The 26,414-nt window shown below is 37.8% G+C and overlaps 1 protein-coding gene across 1 annotated transcript in view; it reads left to right on the plus strand.

Moving 5' to 3' along the window:
- Positions 1–1,202: 1,202 nt before the first annotated feature.
- The window catches only part of LOC149251710 (uncharacterized), a 140,249-nt gene continuing 115,037 nt past the window's right edge, over positions 1,203–26,414 (plus strand). Inside the window, exons 1-4 of the mRNA XM_089459542.1 lie at positions 1,203–2,268; positions 2,462–2,567; positions 3,223–3,315; positions 3,484–3,679. Coding sequence (XP_089315668.1) covers positions 1,878–2,268; positions 2,462–2,567; positions 3,223–3,315; positions 3,484–3,679 — 786 coding nt within the window. The 5' untranslated portion in view covers positions 1,203–1,877. The remainder of the gene's footprint in view (positions 2,269–2,461; positions 2,568–3,222; positions 3,316–3,483; positions 3,680–26,414) is intronic.

The following is a 26,414-nucleotide window of genomic DNA, read 5'->3' on the forward strand; positions in this document are numbered from 1 at the left end:
GCAGCAGATTGATGCTAACAAGGGTGTTGGAGCATCTTTCTAGTTGAAGCTGATAGAACTAGGGTGTTGGGGCTTCTTCATAAACTGAATGCTTTCTAATTGAGTACTAGGGAGCGAGAGCTCCCCTTCAGTTAGAGCTCAAAAATTATTGTACTCATCATTTATATTAAAAAGCATTTGTTGGTTTTTCTCCCATAAGGGTTTACACCTTAAAATTTCTTGTGTATTGTTCATGTGATGTGATGTGTTGTTGATTATCTTATTTGATTTGTAGTAATGATATTTAATGCTCTGAAAGTAATCAAATTTAAGTGAAATAGTAATTCACCCCCTCTTAGTATTTCTATCAAGCATGTTTTAGATTATAACTTTGTATATATCCTATATAAGAGGCACAATATAGAAATTTTGAAACATAACCGATGTACCCCATGATGTATTTGCCACGACTAGGCACATATTTATAATATAAATACTTTTTTTGGTTTTAATTTTTTTTTTTATAGAAGATAATATATTAACTCTTATAAATATTTCTATTTCTATTATATATTTTAATAAGATATAGATTAAATTAAATTTTTTGTTTGTTTGTCAAGTTGTGTGATCCTCCCAGCTTGGCTCGTGGCTTGAGGAGCCACAACATAGGGGCATCTAATCCGTCAAAATCACGATCCTTCAGGCTTGGTCTGTGGCTTGGGGAGCTGCGACCAGAGGGCATCTAATCCATCAAAGTCACGATCCTCCAAGCTTGGCCCGTGGCTTGAAGAGCTGCGCACCAGGGGCATCTAATCTGTCAAAGTCATCGAGGGATTGCACCCATCCTAAGCCACACGAGCCCTAAGTTGACTGGATTTTTTAGCATGTCTTCTCCCCCTCGCACAGGACACAACCACCCTTGAGATTTCAACCTAAGTCACCTCCGTGACGAGACGGATCCTCAACCCATTGTGCCACTTAGACTTGATGTAGATTAAACACGAGCCCTAAGTTGACTGGATTTTTTAGCATGTCTTCTCCCCTTGACACAGGGCACAACCACCCTTGAGATTTCAACTAAGTCACCTCCGTGACGAGACAGATCCTCAACCCATTCTGCCACTTAGACTTGACGTAGATTAAATTTAATTTAAAAAACAAATTAAATTATTATTTTACTTTCCTCGCTGTTAAATTTCGTTTGTATAGTTCTCAAAAGATGAGAGAATTATGAATTTTCAAATGCAAAGTCAAAGGCTTTCTTTGATCCCCGACTTTAGGGCGACATAAAAATTTGGTAACAGGAGGGTACGGCCACCCAGATGCAGAGACAGCAAATTCGAACGGAGAAGATAATTATCTAGTTACAGGAGGATAAGGCCGCCGAGGTGCAGGGTGAGCAAATTCCAGGGGAGAGAAAAATGATGGATAGCAAATAAATTTTGACTGTGAATCACAACTGACTAGTGACTTCCATGGATGCATCTAAGAAAATAATTTCAAGGACATTGAAGTCTGTCTGGAATATAATGTACTGTCGAATCTCTGATCCGTAGCAATTTTTAAGAAATGATAAATAGCTAAGACCTATGTCATTCTGGCAGAGCAAGATCTTTGCAGTTGTTGTGGCGAATATGCCGCTGATGTGCAGAGAAAACAAATTCGAAGGGGGAGAAAAATAATGGATAACAATTCTTTTTGAACTGTGCAGGACAGCTAAGTAGTGAATTCCATGGACGTATTGAAGAAAATAACTTAAGGACATTGTGAAGTCTACCTGGAATATAATGAACTGTCCTATTTCTGATCCGTAGCAACCTTTGGAAAAGGAAAAAAAAAAAAAAACCCAAGACCTAATATCATTCTGGCAGCTAGATTTTTGCAGTTCTTTGTGGTGAATGAGTGAAGTCAGGATGGGCCGAACAAAATCTTCTTCCTCGGTTGAAATGCAATCAGTTCTGCAGTTGGCAGTGGTTTCAAGGATTCTGGTGCTGAGTTTGATTGTGATATGGAGATGCATAGCTACTTCATATGACACATCGTCCTCTTTGAACCCACCTTGTCTGTCAACAACAACAAAATCAATCATTGATCCCCATTCTCCATTGATTTTGGAGAACGAGAGACAGATATGTGGTGTTTGGAGCCAGTTAGGCAAGGCCATAGAGGGAAGTGTTGTGTGGGATTCAGTATATTATGTGAGGATTGCGCAGTGTGGGTACGAATATGAACAATCCTATGCTTTTCTCCCATTGCTTCCTCTCTGCATGCGCTTTTTATCAAAAACAGGTACTTACTTCTCTCCTGTGTAACTGGTTGCAATCCAACTGCTCGTTGTTTTGTATTAAAAATGCTCCTTAACGAAGCATAGATCACGCCGGTACTCAGATTTAGTTTCGTGATACGCACTCAATTCCTAAGCTTTTCACTGTTTTTGTGGGAATAAGCTGAAATCTAATGATTTGATGTTTCGATTATGCAGTTTTTGCTCCATTGGTTCCTTTGATGGGATACAGGGCTGTATTGGCTTTGTCTGGGTATATTCTCAACAACATTGCCTTTGTGTTTGCAGCCCTCTTCCTATACAAGTAAGCCCACCACATACCATATTCATCTTATTGGGGAATGCAATAAAAATGTTTTAGGAACAAGATTGCTGATGAAATTTATCTTGCAGCGCTACAAAAGAGGGGGATCTAGGGATTTCTATTTAGTTTTTCCTGGGATTAAATCAAAGGGAGATGTTCATCTGTGTATGCAGCACATTAGCACCTTTAGTTGGAAATTTGCTTTTAAGTTTGGAGGTTGTGATTAATAGTAGGCAATCCATTAATAGTCCCCGGGGAACGCCACTCACTTCCTCTCATTCAGAGTAAAGTGGGCGACGTAGACTATTGGACACTAACTCCGCAGGAACATTGTGTGAAGTGCACATATGCAGAGGCAGCCAGCCTGGGAACTTGACCCGAAGTCCTTATGCTTGCTATTCAGAGCTCTCAACCACTTGAGCTAGCCCACTGAGCTTGAGGCCCACACAGTTGCAATGTCTTGAATAGTTATTAGTTAATTGAACAAGTCAACCGGTTTTTGCTTTTCACGTTAGACTGAGTGTAGGCATATTTTACTTGGCTTGTATAATCTGAGCTTATGAACATTTTTTTATCTGAATCATGTTTGCAACATCCTGTAAATAAACAAAATTCAAACATAGTTTGACACCTACCCAAATGTGCCCTTTGCCAGGCTAACACTTATTGTTTTCAAAGATTCCAAGGCGGCCTTGCGTGCAACATCTCTTTTCTGTTTCAACCCAGCTTCAATATTCTATTCTTCAATGTAAGCCTCTTCCTTGGTAGTAGGTACTCTATTCTAATTTTGGCAGTTGTTTACACCAAATAGCAACAAGCCCTATTGGGAGTTGTTGAGGTTTTTGGTATTTTGTGGGGAGAAATGATATGATTTGTTACTTATAGTCTGCAACAGGTTATCGTTATGATTTGACAGATATTCAGAAAGTTTATTCTCTCTTCTATCATTCGCTGGTGTCTACTACTTTCTCTCTGGAGTAAATTGGAAGGCATTGCTTTTATTTGCCATGTCCAGTGCTGCCCGATCAAATGGTGTGATAAATGCAGGCTTCTTTCTGTTTCAGGCGATGCATCATTCCTATGATGCATTTTTCAAGCAAAATCAGACCTTGGTAAGTTTGTTCCTCTGATCTCAGGAGTCAGAACCAAGAGGATGTTTAAGTTTATTTCTGATTCTTCTCTTCTTGCTTCTGACTAATATAATGGAATGCAAATGGCTAGTAGGAAGTGATGGTGCCAAAGTTAGACTTCATTGCCTGAAAGTTTGCTTGTTACTTTGAAGTATCTTAGTGTTCAAAAGCATTTACCCATCTTGGAAGTTAGCAACTTAGCACTCATTAGAAAAATGCAGCTTTTATGAATGATGATTCAGATTAACATACATTGGATAGTAGAGCAAGAAAGGAGGGAATTCCTCACCTTACAATTCTTGTTTAGCTTGCCAGATATTCGGTAGAATTTATCACCATTCCATACCAGGTTAGTTTCTACTCCTGATTGTGTGATGAGAGTTCATGAAAAGTAGTCGCAATGGCATGTAGCCAAAGCAGAAAAATATTGAGTTTGGTGGTGGGGAAGCTAAAGAGGTTTTGGGAGATTCCCATTGTCAAAAATTAGAACAGACTCCAAACTTGTAAAAGTATCGGAAAGAAACCCTGTTGGGAGGCATTTAAACCCAACGTTTCAGACTTCTATAAGGTGAGCCCAGCACCAGGGAATCACATTGCAATGATTGGGATGAGTTCGGATTAATGATAGAGAGTTTATAAATACTGATAAGTGGAGCAATTTATGGGGGAAATGAGTGAGGTCCACTCACTATCCATCAAAACCACAGTCCCTTCATTAGACCAATCCAAAAAGTATTCTGATGTTGACCAGCTGGTTTATGAATGGCTTACATGTGTTGCTTAGCTTCAGCCTGTTGTCTATGTTTATGTATTGCTTCGCTTCTCAATTTCCAGTCTTCTCTTATTTTTCTCTTTATGTAGTGTTCTTGTCTGGCAATTAGTTTTGCATTTTCTATCCAAATTTGATGAGAAGTGTCATGTGAGTGTTCCTCAAGGGCTGATTAGAAGCTTTGATCTCTTGATATATCAGTTGCATGCTCTTTTTAATGGACTTGTAACGATCTACTGGTTTCCCCAACATAGACTCTGCTGCATAAACTACTGGTCCTTATTGAATGCTATTTGTAGCCTTCTATAATATGGCAACATGTCTTACCATTTTACTAAACACTTGTCAAGAGATCTGGCACAACTCTAAATAAAATAACCTAGTCATCCCAAAGTAAAGATAGAATATTAGAATTGGAAAAATGGTTCAGGTTTAAGTATTTTGCTTGTATAGCTTGGTCTTTGAACAATACTTGGAAAAAATTGCATCATAATTGCCAAGCTGGAAACAAAAATACTTTCTTCGATGAGCAGCAGCACCAGAGCAAAAATCTTCACCTTTTTCAGCTAAATGTTCCCCAATCCTCATGCTAAATATTGAATTATCATACTTGCAAATAAAGTTTTGACTATTCCATCCCATGGCTGATCAGGAAAACTGACTCAAAAACAGAAATTTATGATTGTTCATACATATGTGTCTGCTTTACAAATACAGTGATTTATACATATGAAAAGATGATAGCAAAGAAATTGTATGGATGACTGAGTTTCAGTTGAAGTGTCCCTATCTGTCTCCAGGGAGTGCAGCTTGCTAGGTTCTAAGAGGAGACTCTCCTTAGACAGGCTATCGGCCTTCTCATTCAGCTCTGGGAAGAAATGAGTTATAGTGAACCTGGTGAAAACAGAGCTGATCTCCTTCAGGTGATTTGTAGTTGCCAACAACTTGATATTTTGCTTGTTAGGAATGTTGCATCCATTTCACTACCAAGGAAGAATCTCCAAAGACCTGAAGTTCTCTTATCCCCCTATCAAATGCTTTTCTCAGTAGAGTTTTTAATGCCAACAGCTTTGCAAGATTGTTAGTGCCCCTTCTTGAGTTCACTTTGAAAAAAATATGGTGAGTTTTAGAGAAATATAGAATGCTACCTACACTACAGGTCCCTTCAAATAACCCCCATGTTAAAATTGGCAACTAGAGCCAAATTCCACCTTGGGACAGCTCATTTGATGGAGATGATGATTGCATTAAATTCCTCTTTACGAGAAAACCCAAATTGATATAAAGATCATCTAATTTGGACAAGCAGAAGTGTGTTTTTGAATTTATGCCCACACATGTGCAAATTGTTCAGGTCGGCCACATCATCATGTAGGCTCATGAAGCCCAATGGACGTGTCACTTCACCCTCAACGACTTGTATAAATACAAGTGACCTCTCACCTCATTTGGCATCATCATCACTCACACATTCTTCTCTCTCCTTCTCTCATTGGTTCATACAGCTATTGGGCATTCTCTCTCTCTCACACGTGTGGCACAAGGAGGTCAAATTTCTGGACAGAATTGCAGGGCCGAAAATTTCAGGAGTTGACCAAGTTTGACTAGCGTTGACCAGGGACTCTTTGACCAGTTTTGACTGCGATTTTTGGAGGATTATTTCTGTTTCTCTAGGCCGCATTACTGGGCATAGAAATCGAGAAAATCTGGGCACTTTGACCAGTGTTGACTTTAGGGTTGACTGCAACTTTGACCACAAAATTACAGCAGACTTTCTTTCTCCTTTGACTGAACTTTGAAGGATTGTTTTGGGTTGACTTTGACCAGCAAGGAAGGCTGAATTTGACTGGGTTTGACCAGCATCAAGTGGACTATTTGACTGCTGCATTGACCATCTTTGACTTTCTGGTTAGCACTGAGTTTGACTGCAGATTTGATAGGGCTGTTTTGACTTTGATTTGACAAGTCAATTTTGACTTTTGTACTCTCTCTCTATTGAACATTTGATATAATAATAAGAATAACTGACCAAAGGGTTTCCCCCACATTGGGGTTTTTCCCTGGCATCCGCCAAATTTGGTGTCCTCTTGTCTTGGCTTGCCTTTTGTATTTTATTTTATGTTCTATTTACAATTACTATCAATGTGATTGCTATTGGAAACTAATTTGGAAAATTGTCATTGGGCTGCTTAAAGTACATTGAAGTAATTGTGCTAAGCATAAAACATACCATTGTTATCTAAATTTAACATGGTATCAGAGCCCAGGTGAAGACAAAGCCCAAGCAAGAGAGAGAAAAACAATCACCAAGAAAGGTTTATTGGACAAGTTTCAATGGCTTCTTCATCTTACTTCAAGATTGAGGACAAGCTCAATGACAAATCTGACTATCATGCATGGAAGATGACTTTGGACCTGACTTTGGAGGAGCATGAAGTATTGGACTATGTGCAGGGAAAAGTGGTGGAGCCTCCTTCAAATGCACCAGTTGCTGCTAAGACAGTATAGAAAAGGTGAGGTCAAAGAAAAGAAAATTTTGGTTGATTCTATTCAAAAGCATTTGGTTGCCTATATTTTTGATTTGGGAACTTCTAAGGAAATATATGATAAGCTGGTTGGGATGTTCAAAGTGAACAATGCAAATCAAATCCTCTTTCCCAAAAACAAGTTGAAGGACATCAAGATGGATAAAGGGGAGTCCATCCAATCCTACTTCATGAGGATCACACAAATCAAGAATGACCTTTTATCTATTGGAGAAGTTATTGCTGATAGGGAGCTCACTCTCATTGCACTTGGGGGTCTTTCAAGAGCATGGGATGTGTTTAACACCACCATTCTCAACAATGACAGGATTCCTAGTTTTGATGAATTATTGGCTAGATGCACTCAAGAGGAGACAAGGATGATGGAGAGAGACAAGCCTTCAAATGGAAATGAACCCACTACTTTCTTTGCTCATGCAAAGAAGAAAAATAATGTTGGTCCAAGGAGACAGGGTCAAGGGTTCAAGCAGGGATTCAAAGAAGGAAGAAAAGGAAGGTGCTTCAATTGTAACAGGTTCGACCACTATGCTAGAGAGTGTCCTCACAAGAAGAACTCTCCAAGGGATGATGACAATAACAACAACAACAAAGGCAATGGCAATCAAAGGAACAACAGGTTCAACAATAAAGGAAAAAGGAATGCTCCTGCTGCTCGATATGGAAATGGTTGACCTTCCAAAAGATCAAGAAACTCCAAGTACGAGGAAAGTAATGTTATAGAAAAAAAGGAATTTTATCTTATTTTTGTTCTATCTACTACCTCTCCTTTGGACACTTTGGATCATTGGTTGATTGATAGTGGAGCCTCAAGAAACTTCACTGGGTACAAAGAGGCCCTCTCAAATTTAATTGAAAATAAGACTGATTTGGAGATCATACTTGGAGACAATGCCACCTACCCTATAAAGTGATAGGTATTGTCACTCTTCACTTGAATCAAGGTCAAACCATTCATCTACAAGAAGTATTGTATGTGCCCGATTTGAAGAAAAACTTGGTGTCTATTTTCGTGATGGAAGATAAAGGCTTCAAGGTAGCATTCATTGATGGAAAGGTACGTATTTGGCAAAGAAACCCTAAAGATGCATTCACACTTGGATTTAGGGTTGATGGTCTCTATCAAGTTGGAGGAAGTCCTTTGGGAGCCTTGACTTGCGATGCTTCACTTCAATCTGAGCTATGGCACCGAAGGTTCACCCACTTACATTACAAAGCCTTACCTGGGGTAAGGAAGATGGTCACAGGTATGCCCGATTTCAACATGAATCATGAAGGAGTTTGTCAGGGTTGTATAGCTGGAAAACTTACAAGGGGACCATTCCCTTCAGGTGAAAGCTAAACTATCGATATTCTCCAATTGGTCCATTCTATGTTGCCCATAACATCATTGGGAGGATACATATACTATGCAATTTTTGTGGATGACTTCTTTCGCATAACATGGATCTATTTCTTGAAGAAGAAGGATGAAGTGTTCAAATGGTTCCGTTCTTCCAAAGGCTCGACGGAGAATCAAACAGGGAAAAAGATCAAAATATTGAGGACCGACAATGGAACTGAATATGAATCAAATGAATTCAATGACTTTTGTAGAGAGGCTGACATTAAGAGGGAGACAACTGTTCCATACACTCTTGAGCAAAATGGAGTTGTTGAAAGGAAGAATCAAACAATCTGGGAAGAAAGGTATATTTGTGGGCTACAGTGAAAATTCAAAGGCATATAGAATCTATGTGCCTGGTCAAAGAGATGTGGAAGTAAGCCATGATGTCACCTTCAATGAAGACACTGCCCTTGGGAAAGCCAAAGATCTCCCCATTCCAAGGAAGGATAATGATGATGTTGCGGAAAAATAGGATGAACCTCCGACATATGAGCCTATGCTCGATGTTGAAGGCCCGATGGATCCCATTGATCCACCTCTTGGTGATCCCTCTACCTCAAGGAAAAGACCTTTGTGGCTCAAAGATACTCTCGAAGATGCTGAAAGACATATTGCTCCAAGAGGGACATTCCGTGAAAGTAAGAAGCCAAACAAGTATCAAGGGTACTTAGCTGCTATGAGTACTATTGTTCAATCTGAGCCATGTACATTCGAAGAAGTCATAAAGCACCAAGTCTGGAAGGATGCGATGAATGAAGAGTATGAATCTATCATGAAAAATGATGTCTAGGATGTGGTGCCTAGATCAAAGGACAAGTCCGTAGTCACCTCAAGATGGCTATACAAAGCATGAAAATCAAGAAAATCAAGGTGCTGAGGTTAGATAACGGTGGGGAGTACACCTCAAATGTATTCAAGGAATTTTGTGCCAACGAGGGCATTAGGAGGGAGTTGACCACACAATATAACTCTCAACAAAACAGAGTAGCAGAGCGCAAAAACAGGGCCATAGTTGGAGCGGCGAAATCGATGTTGCATGACTAGGAGCTGCCCAAGTTTCTTTGGGCTGAGGCATGCGGTACAACAATTTTCTTGCAGAATTGGAGCCTACAAAAAGTGTTGGGGTGAGTTACCTAGAGGAGGCCTTTATAGGCAAGAGACCAGACGTTTCACATTTTCGTATATTTGGCAGCTCGGTGTTTTGCCATGTACCAACAAATAAAAGGTTGAAGTTGGAACCCACAACGGAGAAGGGAATCTTCGTGGGCTATAGCGAGACAACCAAGGTGTACAGGGTATATGTACTAGCGCTTAGTAAGACAATCATCAGGAGAGATGTGAAGTTTGAGGAAGAAAGGGCTTTGAGGAAGTCCTTAGAGCGTGAGTAGGATATAGTGCAAGAGGAGGAGCAACAGGCTCCCAAGCAGGAAGCTCAGCCAACACCTCAAACTACAACTGTACACATTGATGGGTAGACCGGGTAGCATGCGAATGAGGGGGGACACGCAGATGGAAGAGAGAGTGGAGCCCACTCAAGCATGACTCCCAACACAGGGAGAAGGAAAGTGAGATGGGCAAAGCAGTTGATCTAAGAGGCACAAGAGCAAGTTGGTGCTCCTAGTACATTAGTTAGATAGAGTAGACAACCACATATGTATATAGGGTATATGGCACTCATAACAGAGTTATTGGATGCTGAGCCTTCCAGCTACCATGAGGCAACCACTCAACAGGTGTGGAGAGATGCCATGGTGGAGGAGTATGCCTCCATCATGAAAAATGATGTCTGGGAGGTGGTATTGAGGCTTAAGAGAAAATATGTTGTGGGCTCTCGCTGGGTCTACAAGATCAAGCACGGGGTTGATGGGAGCGTCGAGAAATAAAAGGGAAGATTTGTGGCTAAGGGGTTCTCACAGGTAGAGGGCATCAACTATGACGACACAATTGCCCTGGTGGCCAGATATTCGTCTGTTAGGACCATTATAGCCTTTGCAACTCAGATGGGGTGGAAAACCACCAGATGGACATTAAAACAATGTTCCTCAATGGAGTTGTTGAGGTGGAGATTTATATTGAGTAGCCAGAGGGGTTTGAGATAGATGACAGGGGGACTCACGCATGTAGACTCAAGAGAGCATTGTATGGGCTCAAATAGACTCCGCAAGCATGGTATGCTCGTATTGACAGTTACCTTCAGGGATTGAGCTTCTCTAAGAGTGAAGTGGACCTCGACCTCTACTACATTGTTGTTGGAGGTGACCTACTTATAATAATGTTGTATGTGGAGGATTTGATCTTGACAAATGCAAATAAGCTCATCCAAGAGTGCAAGAGATCTTGCAAGCGAGTTTGAGATGAAGGATATGGGGTTGATGCACTGTTTCCTTGGATTGGAGGTTTGGTAGGGAGATGGGGAGATCTTCTTGGGGCAACGCAAGTATGCCCTAAAGTGTTTGAGAAAATTTCACATGTAGGATTGCAGGCCCATGACCATGCATCTAGTCACAAACTGGAAGCAGGTGGCCGCATCTAGATCGGAGCGAGTAGACCCCATGCTTTGCTGGTAGTTGATTGGGTCACTAATGTATTTGGTGAATACACAACCAAATGTGTTTTGCATTTAACTCTTTGAGCTAGTGCATGGTCGAACCCACCAGGGTGCATTGGGTTGCTGCCAAGCATGTATTGAGGTATCTCAGGGGGATAGTAGAGTATGGATTATGGTATAGACAAGTTGATAGGGTGAAGCTTGCGGGCTTCACTGATGCAGATTGGGCAAGGAGTTCCACAGACAAGAAAAGCACATCGGGTTGCACCTTCAGTGTTGGATCAACAATTGTTTCCTTTGTTTAGTTGGAAGCAGAGATCAATTGCATTGAGCTCAACAGAGGCTGAGTACATGGCTTCCAGTTTGACAGCATGTGAAACCATCTGGTTAAGGAAGTTGCTTGTGGGCTTGTTTGGACATGAGCTAGAGGCCACCGTGATCCATTGTGACAGTTAGAGCTGCATCAAGCTCTATGAGAATCTAGTGTTTCATGATCGCTCAAAGCACATTGGGATACACTATCATCACATCAGGGACATTGTTCAACGAGGTACAATTAGACTCTAGTACATACCAACAGAGGAGCAAACAACATACATCATGACCAAGGCTTTGCCAAGAGGTAGATTTGTTTACCTTAGAGACAGGTTGGGTGTAGTGCAGAACACCTTCCTCTCTAAGAGGGAGTGTTGATTGGAGTAGAGAAGCAAGGGTTCTACTTGCCTTGGTGCCAAGGTTAGCAAAGGGACCCACAATACAACCACTTAGCAGATTATTAATTTAATTCACTACTTCCTAATGTTGAACTTAGGAAAAATTAAAAAGGCCAAAGTCAACATATAATTAGATATCAACCCTTCAACAAGATTTAATCTCAGCCATTGAGAGTGATGGTGGGGCCCAGATTTAATTATAAGAAGGAATAGGGCACAAAAGTGGCCAGTTCGAAGGGCATAAATTGTGTGTGCTAGCTCCAGCAAGAGGAAGTTAGGGTTTCAACAGTCAGCAAGGAAGATCAATGACCAAGAGAGAGAGAAGGGCAAGGCTGAACATCCTTATCTCAGCCTAGAATTAGCGCGGCCATACACTGAGCTAGTGTGCGGAGAGAGACGACGTACTGCGTGGCTGCACAATAGCATAAGTGCATACGGGGTGTTTTGATTTTACTTGGTTCAATTGTTTAGAGGGTTTTGATGTAGAAGGGAAGTGTTCCCTTGTCGTATTAATTTCCAAAGTGGAAAAATTCGACCTCAAGGATAAATCTTAAAGGGCCCGGAAATTGAAAAAGTCGTTAAAGTGGGGAGGTTTTTGAAAAAATTGGCAAAAATTCGACAAAATTTAAAAAGTACAAAAATATTCATTTTTTTTTACCATCTAAAGTATCCACAACATCAGATAAATGCTTTGCCACATAAATATGAAAAGGAAGCTAATATATAAGATGTATAAGAGGTCTAATGCTACATCACATATCAATAGTGAATCAAGTCCTAAATTCTAAGTCTTGACTCAGTCTCAAGGGTCAAAATATCAACAAAAAATAAAATAAATGTATATCATGATTCATCATCATGAGTCATCTACATGTCATAAACTAATCAGTCACTGAGTTTCTCTGCCCCTTTTACGGGAATAGGGAATGGCTTTGCCTTTTCCTCTAGTGGAAGAAAGCCCTGCATCTGGGGCTGAAAATAGGAGGTTGCCTCTGTCCTTTGCTGTTGCTCATCCTAGATGGTGTCACCTCCTCCTCCTTCTACTCCTCTACCTCTCCCTCCCCTGCAACTGCTACCTCCTCCCGTTCCACCTCTAACCAATCAGGGACCGAGTCCATGATAGGCCTCTCAGTCTCAACCCTCCATGCAACAATGGTGTCAATATGGTCCAATGAGATGGCTTCCACGTCAGGGGTTTTTTGAAGTTGTCTCACCCACAATCGGGTAAATCTCCTCCTCTTGGGTAGTGACAAACACCTCCTCTCTCCACAAGCATGAATCACAAAGGTTAGAGTGCAAAATGAGTGGAAAAATCGGCCTTTTCCTAACTTATACACGACTCGGCACCTCACTCACACGTTTTTGGATAAACTCCTGATTTTATCTCGAGTTTTTCATTTTTGAAAACATTGTGAAAAACTCGGCCAATAAATTCGACAAGTTGAAAAAATCGTGAGTTCTCAATGTTATTGTGTTTTTATTGGACTTTTTCCACAAGAATTAATTTCTAAAGATTATTATTTTGTCAAGCTAATAGAAAAATACACAGTTTGCAGGTTTTCCCCGGAGTTGGGGTTTCCTGGGTATATTTGGTGTCTTATGTGTTGAATGCGTTTGCCTTTAGCTATACTTATTTTCACTATGCATGCTATAGTTGGAAAACTCAGTGTATTTCTAATTTAAGTTCCAGAACAACAATTTAAATTATATGTCTAATTGCATGCTCGGAGAATTGCAAATCAATTACTGGACTTTAAGGGAAACTACTAGTCCAATGTTTTAGTTTGTTGATCTTGCACCTTCAGCCCCTCCTACAGTTTAGTCTGTAGATTTTGCACCTCCAACTACTCCACTTTTGAAATGGACAAGGGTAATTGTTGGTACTTTAGTTGGTTATTTGATAGATTCTCTTAGGACATGCTCTCAATTCCATATAGTTGGTTCAGTTCTTATGGCATAACTCATTGAGATGGAAGATCCTCAAACTTATGAAGAAACAAGTGGTCTACTTGAATGGGAAACAACTGTGCAATAAGAAATGAACTCTTTATTGAAAAATGACACTTGTGATATTGTTCCTCTTCTTGAAGCTAGCAAGATTGCTTGTTGCAAGTGGGTCTACAAAACCAAGATTTCCACAGTTGGAAGTGTGGATTAGTTTAAAGATCTCCTTGTTGCCAAAGGTTTCTTACAAGTTGAAGGCATTGATTACTCTTAAACATTTGTCTCGGTTGCAAAGATGGATTTACTCAGACGGGTTCTTTCACTTACTACTTTTCAAGGTTGTGAAGTACATCGAATGGATGTCAAAAGCGCCTTTTTACATGGGGACTTGAGTGAAGGAATCTACATGGAACAGCCTCCAAGCTTTACTTAGGATGACTTATCCCTTGTTTACCTCCTTACGAGTCACTTTATGGTTTAAAGCAAGCTCCATGAGCTTGGTATGAAAAGATGGAAATATTCTTTCTTGGTTCTGATTTGTTTAGGTGCCTATTTGATCCCATTGTCTACATTGAACATGTATATGGTGAACTCTTCATCCTTGTTCTTTGTGTTGATGACTTAATTATTACTGGGAGTAATTACTATCATATCAATAAGTTGGATTCTAGTCTTAGGGAAATAGTTTGAGATGTTTGACTAAGGCCTCTTTCATTATTTCCTTGGTCTTATATTCCAACAATCAGACAAGAGGATTGTTGTCTCTTAGCGTAAGTATGCTCTCAACATCATTCACCAATTTCACATGGAAGAATGCAAGTTTGCTCCTACTCTTTATTAGTCAGGTGTTTAACTTTTTGTCGAGTGTTCAACTTGTCAAGTTGATCCTACTTTGTATAGACAATTAGTAGGAATATTTTTCTACTTGATCCATATCAAGCTAAACCTCTCCTTTGCTATTGTTGTAGTCTCTTGCTTTATGCAAGATCCTCATGAGAGTCATTGGGAAGCATTGGAGTGTATCCTTCACTATATTAAGTGTACTTGTTAGTTTAGCATTGAGTATACTTTAGGGGGCTCCTCTTCTTTAGTGTGCTTTACAAGTTCAGATTGAGTAGGTGATGTTGATGGTTAAAAGTCTACTTCGGGTAATGGATTCAACCTTGGTTCTAGTCTTCTCACCTGATGTAGCGAAAAGTGGTATGCAATTGCTCTTTCTTCTATAGACATATAATACTTAGGGATCGATAATGTTGGTCAAGAAAGTTTTTGGATTTGACAATTGTTCACAGAGTTTGGTTTTGCTTAGGGTCTGTTGACCCTGCCACCTACACCTACCTATAAGTTAGTGAGAAAAGCCTTCAACCCCACAAGGTGTGGTTGGTGGCAGGGAACTCAGAGAAGGGGTTGTCAAACTAATCCCGACTCTCTTCGTTTGAGCTACCTCCTAGGTTAGCTAAGGGGGGTGGTCCTTGATGAAAAGTTAAGTTAAAATGAAATGATTTTCTAGGAGAATTGTTAGAGTTAAATAGATTATTTCTTTAAGATTTATAAGCAAAAACTTATATGAGCAATATCCATCAATACATAAGATAAACATCTAGTGCCTTCAAAGTATTGCTCTTTAAGAAATGAAATTGTATTTGCTTAAAATGAAGTGAAATGCTTTCAAATGGAAAGCCAAAGTAACCCTAAAAAGTGAAACAATAAATTGTTAGCACAAGATATTATAAATGCTTTTAAGATGAATAAGTCTACAAATCAAAGCGTGGAAACTATCTTGCTCAAAATGATATAAAAAAAAAACTCAAATGTTAGACCAAGATGACAACATGCAATTTAGTTTGCAACCCAAAATAATAGTACTTGAAAGTGAAATCAACCATTCATGGCAATATGCAATAAACCAAAAGATGAGCCAATTTTCAAGTACAAGAAAATTAAACTTGTTGCAAAATTAAAAGAGATTACAATGCTTGCATCCAAAGTGCCTCTTGAAATAAGATTTGCATGTGAGACTTTAAACCATCAAGATAGCAAGAAATTTAAGAACTTTGCAAACAAAACAAATGTGATGGAATGTTGTTATTGGTTTATTTTATTAATTAGTGCTAAGGAAAAGTTACAATTGAACTTTAGTCCTCACACCTCATCTTCGCCCAAATATTTGGATCTCACAATGAGGAGTCAATAGAGGTAGAGGGTCCCTAGAATGTTTATTCAACCAACTAAAGTTGGAGGTAAGTTTTAATGATGCTTGGGCGATGTAAATAAATTAACCAAACAAATGAGCATTAACTTCTACTAGAAATGTACTTGTTTGACATGAAATAAAATGTTACTTTATGGAGAAAATTTGTCCAAATACTTGATGCATGTAAAATGTGTTTAATGGTGAAGCATAAGTAAATTTGGAACTATATTCAAGCCAAATAAGATCAAGTAAAAACTGCTTGCATGCAAAAATTCTGAAGTTGTTATGGATTTAAAACATGTAGTAAATTAAATTAAAGTGCATGCAAAATGAGTGTGATGCATGTTGAGTTAGTTTCTCAATTAGATGATATGCGTGCAAAATGAAATAAACCAACAAAGTCAAACTGCCAAGCCTCTCTAAAAGGTGGAGAGATAGAGATACCAATGGGTAAAACCAACGCTCCCAAAATCAGAAATTTTATTAGTTGTTACAAGAAGGAAAAGACAATGAAGTCTTCTCTAAAATCCAAGGAATGTCCTAACAAACTGGCATAGTAAAATCGAATTCCATATATGGCATAGCAAACTCATCCATGAGTGAATCTAAGTACTGTGATAACTCCAGTCAACAAATGCAAACTTGAACTAAGTGATGCCACATATGTAGATGATCCCAGGATAGCTCTGCCTAGGTCCCCAAGAACTGCGTGATTCCTCCATGTGCAACTCGTAGTCTGGCCAAGTGAAACTCTTATGTGCTCTGCTAAGTGTAGAAGCAACTTGAGCTAACAGTGAGATAAGGCCCCACGAAATCTTCAGTCTAAATATTCCGTAGAATATTCCTTCAGTACATGAGTTCCTCTAATAAATTCGATTTTCCACATGTGCAACTGCTGTTTTATCTCTGGGAAATTTGATTTTATGAAATAATGATATATTTATGATGCGGTGTGCTCAGTCATCTTCCACATGTCTGTTGACTCAACTCTTTGACTTAGGATAATTTCCAAGTCATTTCTACGTCATTCTCACATGGAATAATTTATTTCTCTCTATTTTATTTAATTCTAGCCTAATTAAAAGCTACAATTTTCACCAAATTTAGGAAATGTGGGTTTTGAGTGTCTAAAACATATTATTAACCCCTCAAAGTGTGTCATAGTAGAAAATTGAGGGTGAGAGGTGTAATTTTTATTACTCATACCCCATACAACTTCTCTAGACTACACTTATTACAATTTAAATACAATTTTATTTGCAATTTTTGACTCGCGAGAAATTTAAAAGATTAAAAAATGACTATCTAGACCTAACCAAATTCCACGAAATTTTTTGTGATCTAGTATGATAATATACATCGACTCTAGACACTAAGATGTGTTAGGGGCTCAACCTTCTAACCGTCACCCCGGCTTCGGGGTAAAAAGTGAGTGAAAAACCCAGAAAATTATCCACCTCTGAAAAAGAAGGGATAATCAACCAAATAAAAAAAACACTCCAAGGTGTACTCGTTTGCTGATCGAGTCCCAACATCCTAGGCCTGTTACAAAATCAAAACTCATCATTACTAGTATCACTTATTACAATTCTCCGTAGGGTGTGGAATCTGGGTACAAGAAAAATAATGAGAAGATAGAAGTAGAGTTAAAAAATTGTGTTGACTGATGATATCTAATGGTACAAGTGTCCTCTAGATCATCCTTGGGCATGGAGTCTTTCATATAATCATCAGGTGTCATTCCGGTGGTGAACATTTGGATCCATATGGGGATGCATGCTAGATATGAAGTGATAGTGTGTAAGAACCTAGAATCTGCATCCACTGACAAAAGACATATATCGGTAGTATCCATTCAAAATATCATAAAATAAAATAAAGTACAGAGGTGAAGACATGGAAATTTATTCTAAGAGCATAAATGACAATTTATTCATGAAATAAAACTAATTAAGCAAAATGACAAGGGATAAGGTTAGAAATATGATACAAAAAGATGCCCCATGGCATTAGATATTTTCTTTGTAGAACAATTTGAGCAGTTGGCCGTTCACAGGTAACTCGAGTGGTTCTCCATCCAAAGTGCTCAAATGGTAGGAATTCTGTCCAACTGCTTCCCTGATAATATATGGTCCAAGCCACAAACTGCCAAACTTACCATAATTACTTGACTTTTCATTCCTGCAATCCCATAGCAAAACCATATCATTGTTAGAAAACATTCTATTCCTATATGATTTGTCAAAATTTCTTTTTACCTTAGATTGATTTTTACAACAATGCTCAAAGGCTCTTCTTCTGGTTTCATCCAATTCTACAATTTGGTCAATCCTACATTGCACAATATCTCTATCAGATGTAAAACTTTGTAGCAATTGGTACGCTGGTAGCCTCAAATGCACATGAAGGGTAACATCCAAGCCATAAACTAACTCAAAGGGACTCTTCCTAGTAGAACTCTTATCTGTTATCCTATCAGCCCACAAAGCATATTTAATTTTACTATCCCATGCCCGTTTGTTATCCCCTGCTAGCTTCTTGATTATGGTTATCAAATTCTTATTACTACACTCTGCTTAGCCATTACCTTGAGGATAGTAGTTTGATGAATGGGATAAAACAGTGCAATAGTTAAAGCAAAACGATGAGAATTCAACAGAGCTAAAAGCTTTGGCATTGTCGGTAGTAATCTTCGCACGGACACCAAAAAGAGTGATAATCTTATCTTCAAGAAAATCTATCACTACTTTGTCGGTGGCGTGTTTTATAGGGATGGCCTCTACCCATTTAGTAAAATAATCAGTGGCATTTATAATCCATGAGTAGCCATTACTTGAATTTTCATTAAATTTCCCTATAAAATCTAGCCCCCAATGTTGAAAGGGAGCTTCCACGACCACATGCTGAAGGGGCAAAGAAGCTAACTTCTGCTTCCCAATGAATAGTTGACAAACTTGGCAACCTCTAACATACTTGTGTACATTAGCAAAAATAAAAGGCCAAAAATAACCATATCTCATGATTTTGTGGGTAGTAGTCTTAGCAACATAACGCCCTCCACAAAATCATGAATGAAACTCAGATAGAAAGGCTTCAACTTCATCAACACACCTAAGTATTGCTCCCTTCGGATGTCTCCGACCAAAACCATCCTTCATAATGCAATACTTAGTTGCTCTAAGCCTTAATGCTCTTCTTGTATGGCCAACTAAATGGTTGGGACATGACAAATTTTGCAAATAATAAATAATGTCTTTATACCATTCAAGTTGACCCAATCTTTGAAGTTCTGATGAAGTTAATTCCAAATCATTCCTATCGCTTTCTCATCCCCTTCAGTCAAGATTTTGGCCAATCCCTGGTCTTTCACAAGCCTGGTACGTCTAATATCCAAATCATACTCTTGAATCTTTGAGACCCACCTAGCTCGAGTTCCTAAGCAATCTGCTTGGACTAAAATATCCTTTGCAACAGAGTGGGGAACAAATGCAATTACCCTAGAATACCCCACATAAACTCTGAACTGTTTAAGAGACTTGACTAAAGCATAAGCTTGCTTCTCCATGGTGCTATACTTCAACTCAGACCCTTGAGGGGACCTACTCATAAAAGCAATACGCTGCTCATGCCCTTCATTATTCTTTTGAAGCAACACCCCAGCGATAGTATCTTCGGATGCAAAAGAGAAAATCAAAAACTCCTTTGAATAATCAGGGCTCACTAGAAAAAGGTGCTTTGACAATAGAATCATTTCTTTCCTGAAAACCTTTTCTACCCTCATTTCCCCAAACAAACTTAACATCTTTCTTTAAGAGGGTTTGGATGGGTTTGACAATCTCAACATAATTTGGAATGAACCTTCTAAGAAAATTAATCTTTCCTAAGAAGGATTGAAGGGTTTTAATATTATGAGGCAAGGGAATCTTTTGAATAGCCTCAACTCTTTCAGGGTCAATCTTGATCCCATCCTTTGAAATGATGTTGATCAAGCAACTTCCCTTCAATCACTCCAAAAATAGATTTAGCAGGATTTAAGGATATTCCATACTCTCTACACCTATAAAAAATTTGCCTTAGGTGGCCTATATGGGAAATTCCATTTTTAGAAAAAACAGTTAAATCATCTTGATAGATCTCAATAAATTTCCCAATTAGACCCTTAAAGGCATAGTCCATAGCCCTTTGAAAAGTTGCTCTAGCGTTCGTTAATCCAAAAGGCATCCTCAAATATTCAAAAGTACCCCATGGTGTGGTGAATGTTGTCTTATGTCTATCCTCCTTCACGAAGACTTGGTTGTATCCTGAAAATCCATCTAACAAAGACATCATTCCAGATCCTGTTACCTTTTGCAATAATGTTTCCATATTAGGTAAAGGGTAATTATCTTTTTTACAAGCTAAATTAAGATTTCGAAAATTTACACATAACCTGATTGATCTATTCTTCTTCCTTACAATAACCAAGTTTGAAAGGAAGGCAACTTTTCAATAACATTGTCAAGGATATTGTGAGGATAGCCATTTATGTTAGTGAAGTCACAAGGAGCAAAAAGATCATTCATGATGCTAGGCTCTACTTGTTCTTGAAAAAGCAAATGAATATCAGAAACAACCTCTTGCCCAAGACTAGCAAGAGCTCTACTATGAGAAAGTCTATTCAACCTCTCTCTAAAAACCCTTTCAGGATCAGGAGAGGGGCTAACTAGACCACTTGAATTTCTCCTAGTAGAGACTCTTGCAAAATTTGGATTGAGTGGAGTCGCCACTTGAGCAAGAATCTAAATCTAAAGTTCAAAAATGCTAAAAAGAAAAGGTTAGTCGATTTCCCAGGTACAAGAAAGCTTGTCCCTGACAACGGCGCCAAAAATGTTGACCCTACTGCCTACACCTATCTACAAGTTAGTGAGAAAAGCCTTCAAACCCACAAGGTGTGGTTGGTGGCAAGGAACTCAGAGAAGGGGCTGTCAAACTAATCCCGACTCTCTCCATTTGAGCTATCTCTTAGGTTAGCTAAGGGGGGTGGTCCCTAATGAAAAGTTAAGTTAAAATGATGTGAGTTTCTAAGAGAATTGTTAGAGTTAAATAGATTATTTCTTTAAGATTTATAAGCAAAAACTGATATGAGAAATATCCATCAATACATAAGATAAGCATGAAATACATAAACAGCCAGTGCCTTCAAAGTATTGCTTTTTAAGAAATGAAATTGTATTTGCTTAAAATGAAGTGAAATGCTTTCGAATGGAAAGCAAAGTAACCCTGAAAAGTGAAACAATAAATTGTTAGCACAAGATATTATAAATGCTTTTAAGATGAACAAGTCTACAAATCAAAGCATGGAAACTATCTTGTTCAAAATGATACAAAAAAAGAACTCAAATGTTAGACCAAGATGACAACATGTAATTTAGTTTGCAACCCAAAATAATAGTACTTGAAAGTGAAACCAATCATTCATGACATTATGCAATTAAACCAAAAGATGAGTCAATTTCCAACTACAAGAAAATTAAACTTGTTGCAAAATTAAAACAGATTACAATGTTTGCATCCGTAGTGCCTATTGAAATAAGATTCACATGTGAGACTTTAAACCATCAAAATAACAAGAAATTTAAGAACTTTGCAAACAAAGCAAATATGATGGAATGCTGTTCTTGGTTTATTTTATTAATTAGTGCTAAGGAAAAGTTACAATTGAACTCTAGTCCTCATACCTCATCGTTGCCCAAATATTTGGATCTCACAATGAGGAGTCAATAGAGGTAGAGGGTCCCTAAAAAGTTTATTCAACGAACTAAAGTTGGTGGTAAGTTCTAATGATGCTTGGGGCATGTAAATAAATTAACCAAACAAATGAGAATTAACTTCTACTCGAAATGTACTTGTTTGACATGAAATAAAATGTTACTTTATGGAGAAAATTTGTCCAAATACTTTATGCATGTAAAATGTGTTTAATGATAAAGCATAAGTAAACTTGGAACTATGTTCAAACCAAATAAGATCAAGTAAAAAATGCTTGCATGCAAAAATCTGAAGTTGTTATGAATTTAAAACATGTAGTAAATTAAATTAAAGTGCATGCAAAATGAGTGTGATGCATGTTGAGTTAATTTCTTAATTAGATGATATGCGTGCAAAATGAAATAAACCAACAAAGTCAAACCGCAAAGTCTCTCCAAAAGGTGGAGAGATAGGGATACCAATGGGTAAAACACACGCTCCCAAAAATCAGAAATTTTATTAGTTGTTACAAGAAGGAAAAGGCAATGAAGTCTTATCTAAAATCCAAGGAAAGTTTTAACAAATTGGCATCAAACCATAGACCTTTCCTCGCTGAAAATTTCTGCAATTTGAGGACCACAAAGATTCAACAAAATGCAATTTTTTTTTTTTTTTAAAAGAGAGAAGATAAGCCTCCTCTATGGCCACGACCAAGAGAGAAAAAGAGATGGCCAAAATGAATTCGGCCTAAAGGTGGATGTAATCACTAAATCTGAGTCGCAAGGTCCTGCCTGCAAACTTGTAAGTAATTTTCTGATAATGAATCCCGCAAGTAGCTGCAAGAGAACATATTAGAAATAATTTACAACAACAAATGTCAGCTCAAGATAACTACAAAGTATGTTACAAAAATAATTTACAAGAGGCTAGACCAAAGGGTATGAGCAAACTCTTCTCTTTGACTAGCCATGACTTAGCTCTTTGATATAACCAGATATTGATAAATGAAGTACAATATGTAAAAATAATTTTTTCCAAGTTTGATATTTTGATGCAAGAAATAAAAACTTTAAGAAACTTGAAAGAATCCCCGCGAGACACAAATAAGATATAGATGAGACTTTGGAGTTCAACACATGCGCGTTCTCCTTGAATATTTTTCAAGAAATGGTTGATTCCTTCGAGAATTTCCCCTCACGCTTGAAAAACTTGACCAAATAATGATTCATATACAAAACTTCACCAAAAATCATTAAATCGACATGAAATTAGACAAGTGCAGTGGAAAGAATTCCTAGAGATACATCTATTATTCTCTAGAAGATTTTTTTTCCTAAAGAAAATAATTAATTCTTATGCTAATATGAGATAGCTGCATACTAACATAACTTGAAACAAACATGAAAGAAACAATGACACGAGGAAATAAATAGAAGCATAACCTCAAGTCAAAAATTTACCACACATGCAAGGAGAAGAACACCATCACGCTTTACCCATATTGCAAGTAGTGAATACAATCCCGCAGAGTCTCCTCAAGCACAATAGCTCGTATTACATGATACAATATGAGAGCACATAGCCTCATTACATAGATAGTTAGGAGCAAATCCCAAGGAAGAATGCATGTGAGAACTGAACTTGGAGCAAATCCCAAGGAAAGATAACTCAAGTTCGATGTGGAGAAAATAGAGACACCAGAGAAAAATCGAATTCCATATGTGCACATCAAGGGAAATCGAATTCCATATATGGCATAGTAAACTCATCCATGAGTGAATCCAAGTATCGTGATAACTCCAATCAACAAATGCAAACTTGAACTAAGTGCTGCCACATATGTAGATGATCCCAAGATAGCTCTGCGTAGGTCCCCAGGAATTGCGTGATTCCTCCATGTGCAACTCGTAGTTTGGCCAAGTGAAACTCGTATGTGAAGTGCTAAGTGTAGAAGCAACTCGAGCTAACTGTGAGATAAGGCCCCACAAAATCCTCTAATAAATTCGATTTTCCACATGTGCAACTGCTGTTTTATCTCTGGGAAATTTGATTTTATGAAATAATGGTATATTTATGATGCAGTGTGCTTAGTCATCTTCTACATGTCCGTTGACTCAACTCTTTGACTTAGGATAATTTTCAAGTCATTTCCACGTCATTCTATCACATGGAATAATTTATTTATCTCTATTTTATTTAATTTTAGCCTAGTTAAAAGCCACAATTTCCACCAAACTTAGGAAATGTGGTTTTTGAGGGTCCAAAACACATTATTAACCCCTCAAAGCGTGTCATAGTAGAAAATTGAGGGTGAGAAGTGTAATTTTTATTATTCATACTCCATATAACTTCTCTAGACTACACTTATTACAATTTAAATACAATTTTATTTTGCAATTTTTGACCTGCGAGAAATCTAAAAGATTAAAAAATGACTACCTAGACCTAACCAAATTCCACAATTTTTTTTGTGTGATCTAATATGGTAATATACATAGACTCTAGACACTAAGATGTGTTAGGGGCTCAACCTTCAAATCGTCACCCCGACTTTGGGGTAAAAAGTGATTGAAAAAAACCCAAAAAATTATTCGCCTTTGAAATAGAAGGGATAATCAACAAGATAAAAGAAACACTCCAAGGTGTATGCATTCGCTGATTGAGTCCCAACATCCTAGGCCTGTTATAGACTCAAAACTCATCATTACTAGTATCACTTATTACAATTCCCTGCTAGGTGTGGAATTTGGGACAAGAAAGATGATGAAAAGATAGAAGTAGAGTTAAAAAACTCTGTTGATTGATGATATCGGATGGTACGAGTGTCCTTTGGATCATCCTTGGGCATAGAGTCTTTCATATAATCATTAGGGGTCATCCCAGTGGTCAACATGGTCAATCTACAACTCTTTGGTACAATAGTCATAGTGCCATCCACCTTGCATGCAATCCAGTTGAGCATTGGCATACCAAACACATTGAGGTCCATATGCACTACATATAGCAACTCCATTATGATCAAGTTCTTGGTTTACAATCTTTGCTGTTGAAAAGATTTGGTCGTAGATATTTTCCCAAAGCCACTTATTGAAGCCAAGTTCCTACATGTTCAATCCTTGCTTGGGTTGATGGAAATTGTTTTTAAAGGGGAATAACATGTACATCCTTCTTCCTTCCCTTCAACTCCAAGCCAATCTTATGGGGTGATGTTGGTGAATAATCATATGCAAATTATTTTATTAATTGTGCACATGTAAATAAATTAATTATGCATGATAAATAACTTGGAATTATCTATTGCATAAATAGATCCCAAGTTTAAGTAATCTTAACTTGGATCATCTTTTAGTTATTGACATTGCGAATTAGAAATACAATAATAGTTAGCATGTAAGCGTCTGTTCTATAAATAAAGGATGTTGATTTTCATTGTACATGAAGAAGAAAAGTGAGAAATAGTTGAGCATTGCTCATTGCTCTATGAATGTTTTTCTTTTAAGGGTTTTACCACTTATATCCCGTGTCAATTTGTGTGTTCATTATTTTGCAATGATCTTGTGGCTATGTGCATTTTCTCACATCAATGACTTCCCAATGTAATGTATATTTTTCAAACCCCACCCTCCATTTCTGGGCGTAGATATCTCCTTTCACTTAGCTAGGGAAATCTTCTTAGCTTGATTTTTCCTTCAACTTAGAAACCTAAAACTATTTTTCTTATTTTCTCCAAAATACCTTTAGGAATATAAACTAATTTGTGCCTAGGATAGCCTCAAGTATTGACTTAACCGAAGTCAATTAGCCACCTATTACACTAGATGTCTATTTTTTTCCACTAAAATTCCAAATCCTTAATCCCACACTCGTTGGGTTTGAGTGAACAACCTATATGTTTGAATCCTTCATTGAAACCAATACATATGAAGGGAAATATCTCTACGATTTGCCTCTCTAACTTCTCGTTCATACTAGCAAAGGAAATTACAAATTTCATAACATTTACCTTTGTACATGTAGTAATGCTACTTAGATTAGAACCTCTTTTAATTTTTTTGCTTCCCTCACAAATCCTTTTAGGAATAGCAGAACATCATATACAAACAATAAATGGGATCAAGATAGATCTCTTCCCACTTCGACTGTAGAAATTTCCCCTCATCTTTTTGCTTCAAGATCTATTTTATTTAAACCTTCAATTATAATAGGGAACAATAGACTTCAGTTAACATCTATGTTGTAACTTGTTGGAAGGATTGAAAAACCTAAAAGCCGACCCATTTATTAACACAACAAAATAAATAGATGTCAAACATGCCATTATTCAATCTACCTTAGGCAAATTAAAACCAATATGTAATAAGATCAATATAATATGCAACCATTTAGACATGCCATATGCTTTAACTATGCCTAGTTTTGTGACCACAATTGGATGATTCTTTTGCTTCATGGTATGATAGCCCTTATTCATCATGTCTTTGTCTACCCTCCAAGGACCCAAATTGCTCTTTTGAAATTCCCTCTAAGAATATTTATTAAGTTTGACTAAATTTTTTTGCCTATGTTTTATAAATACAATGGCATAGTGATGTTGGTTCAAAATTTTCTAAGATTTTAAGGTTATCGTTTTTAGGGATTGATTCCATAAATGTGGCATTGAAAGCTCCAAGCACTTTCTTTGACCTCTTAACTTCCTCTAGCACCCTATTAAGGTTCTCTTCTAGCAACTTATAAAACCCTTGGTAGAACTTCACTTTCCATCCATTTGATCCTGGTCTTTTGTCTTGTGTGAAAGATGACAAAAATACATTTGTCTCTTCTTTTGAAACCTCTTTCTTAAGTATCTGGTTCCCCTCCTTATTTACAAACATCGAGAAGTTTCAAGAAATTTT

The sequence above is a fragment of the Pinus tabuliformis genome, chromosome 7 (assembly GCF_031772625.1).
Source record: "Pinus tabuliformis cultivar Carrire ecotype Pingquan chromosome 7, CPIR1, whole genome shotgun sequence".
NCBI classification, from domain to species: Eukaryota; Viridiplantae; Streptophyta; class Pinopsida; order Pinales; family Pinaceae; genus Pinus; species Pinus tabuliformis.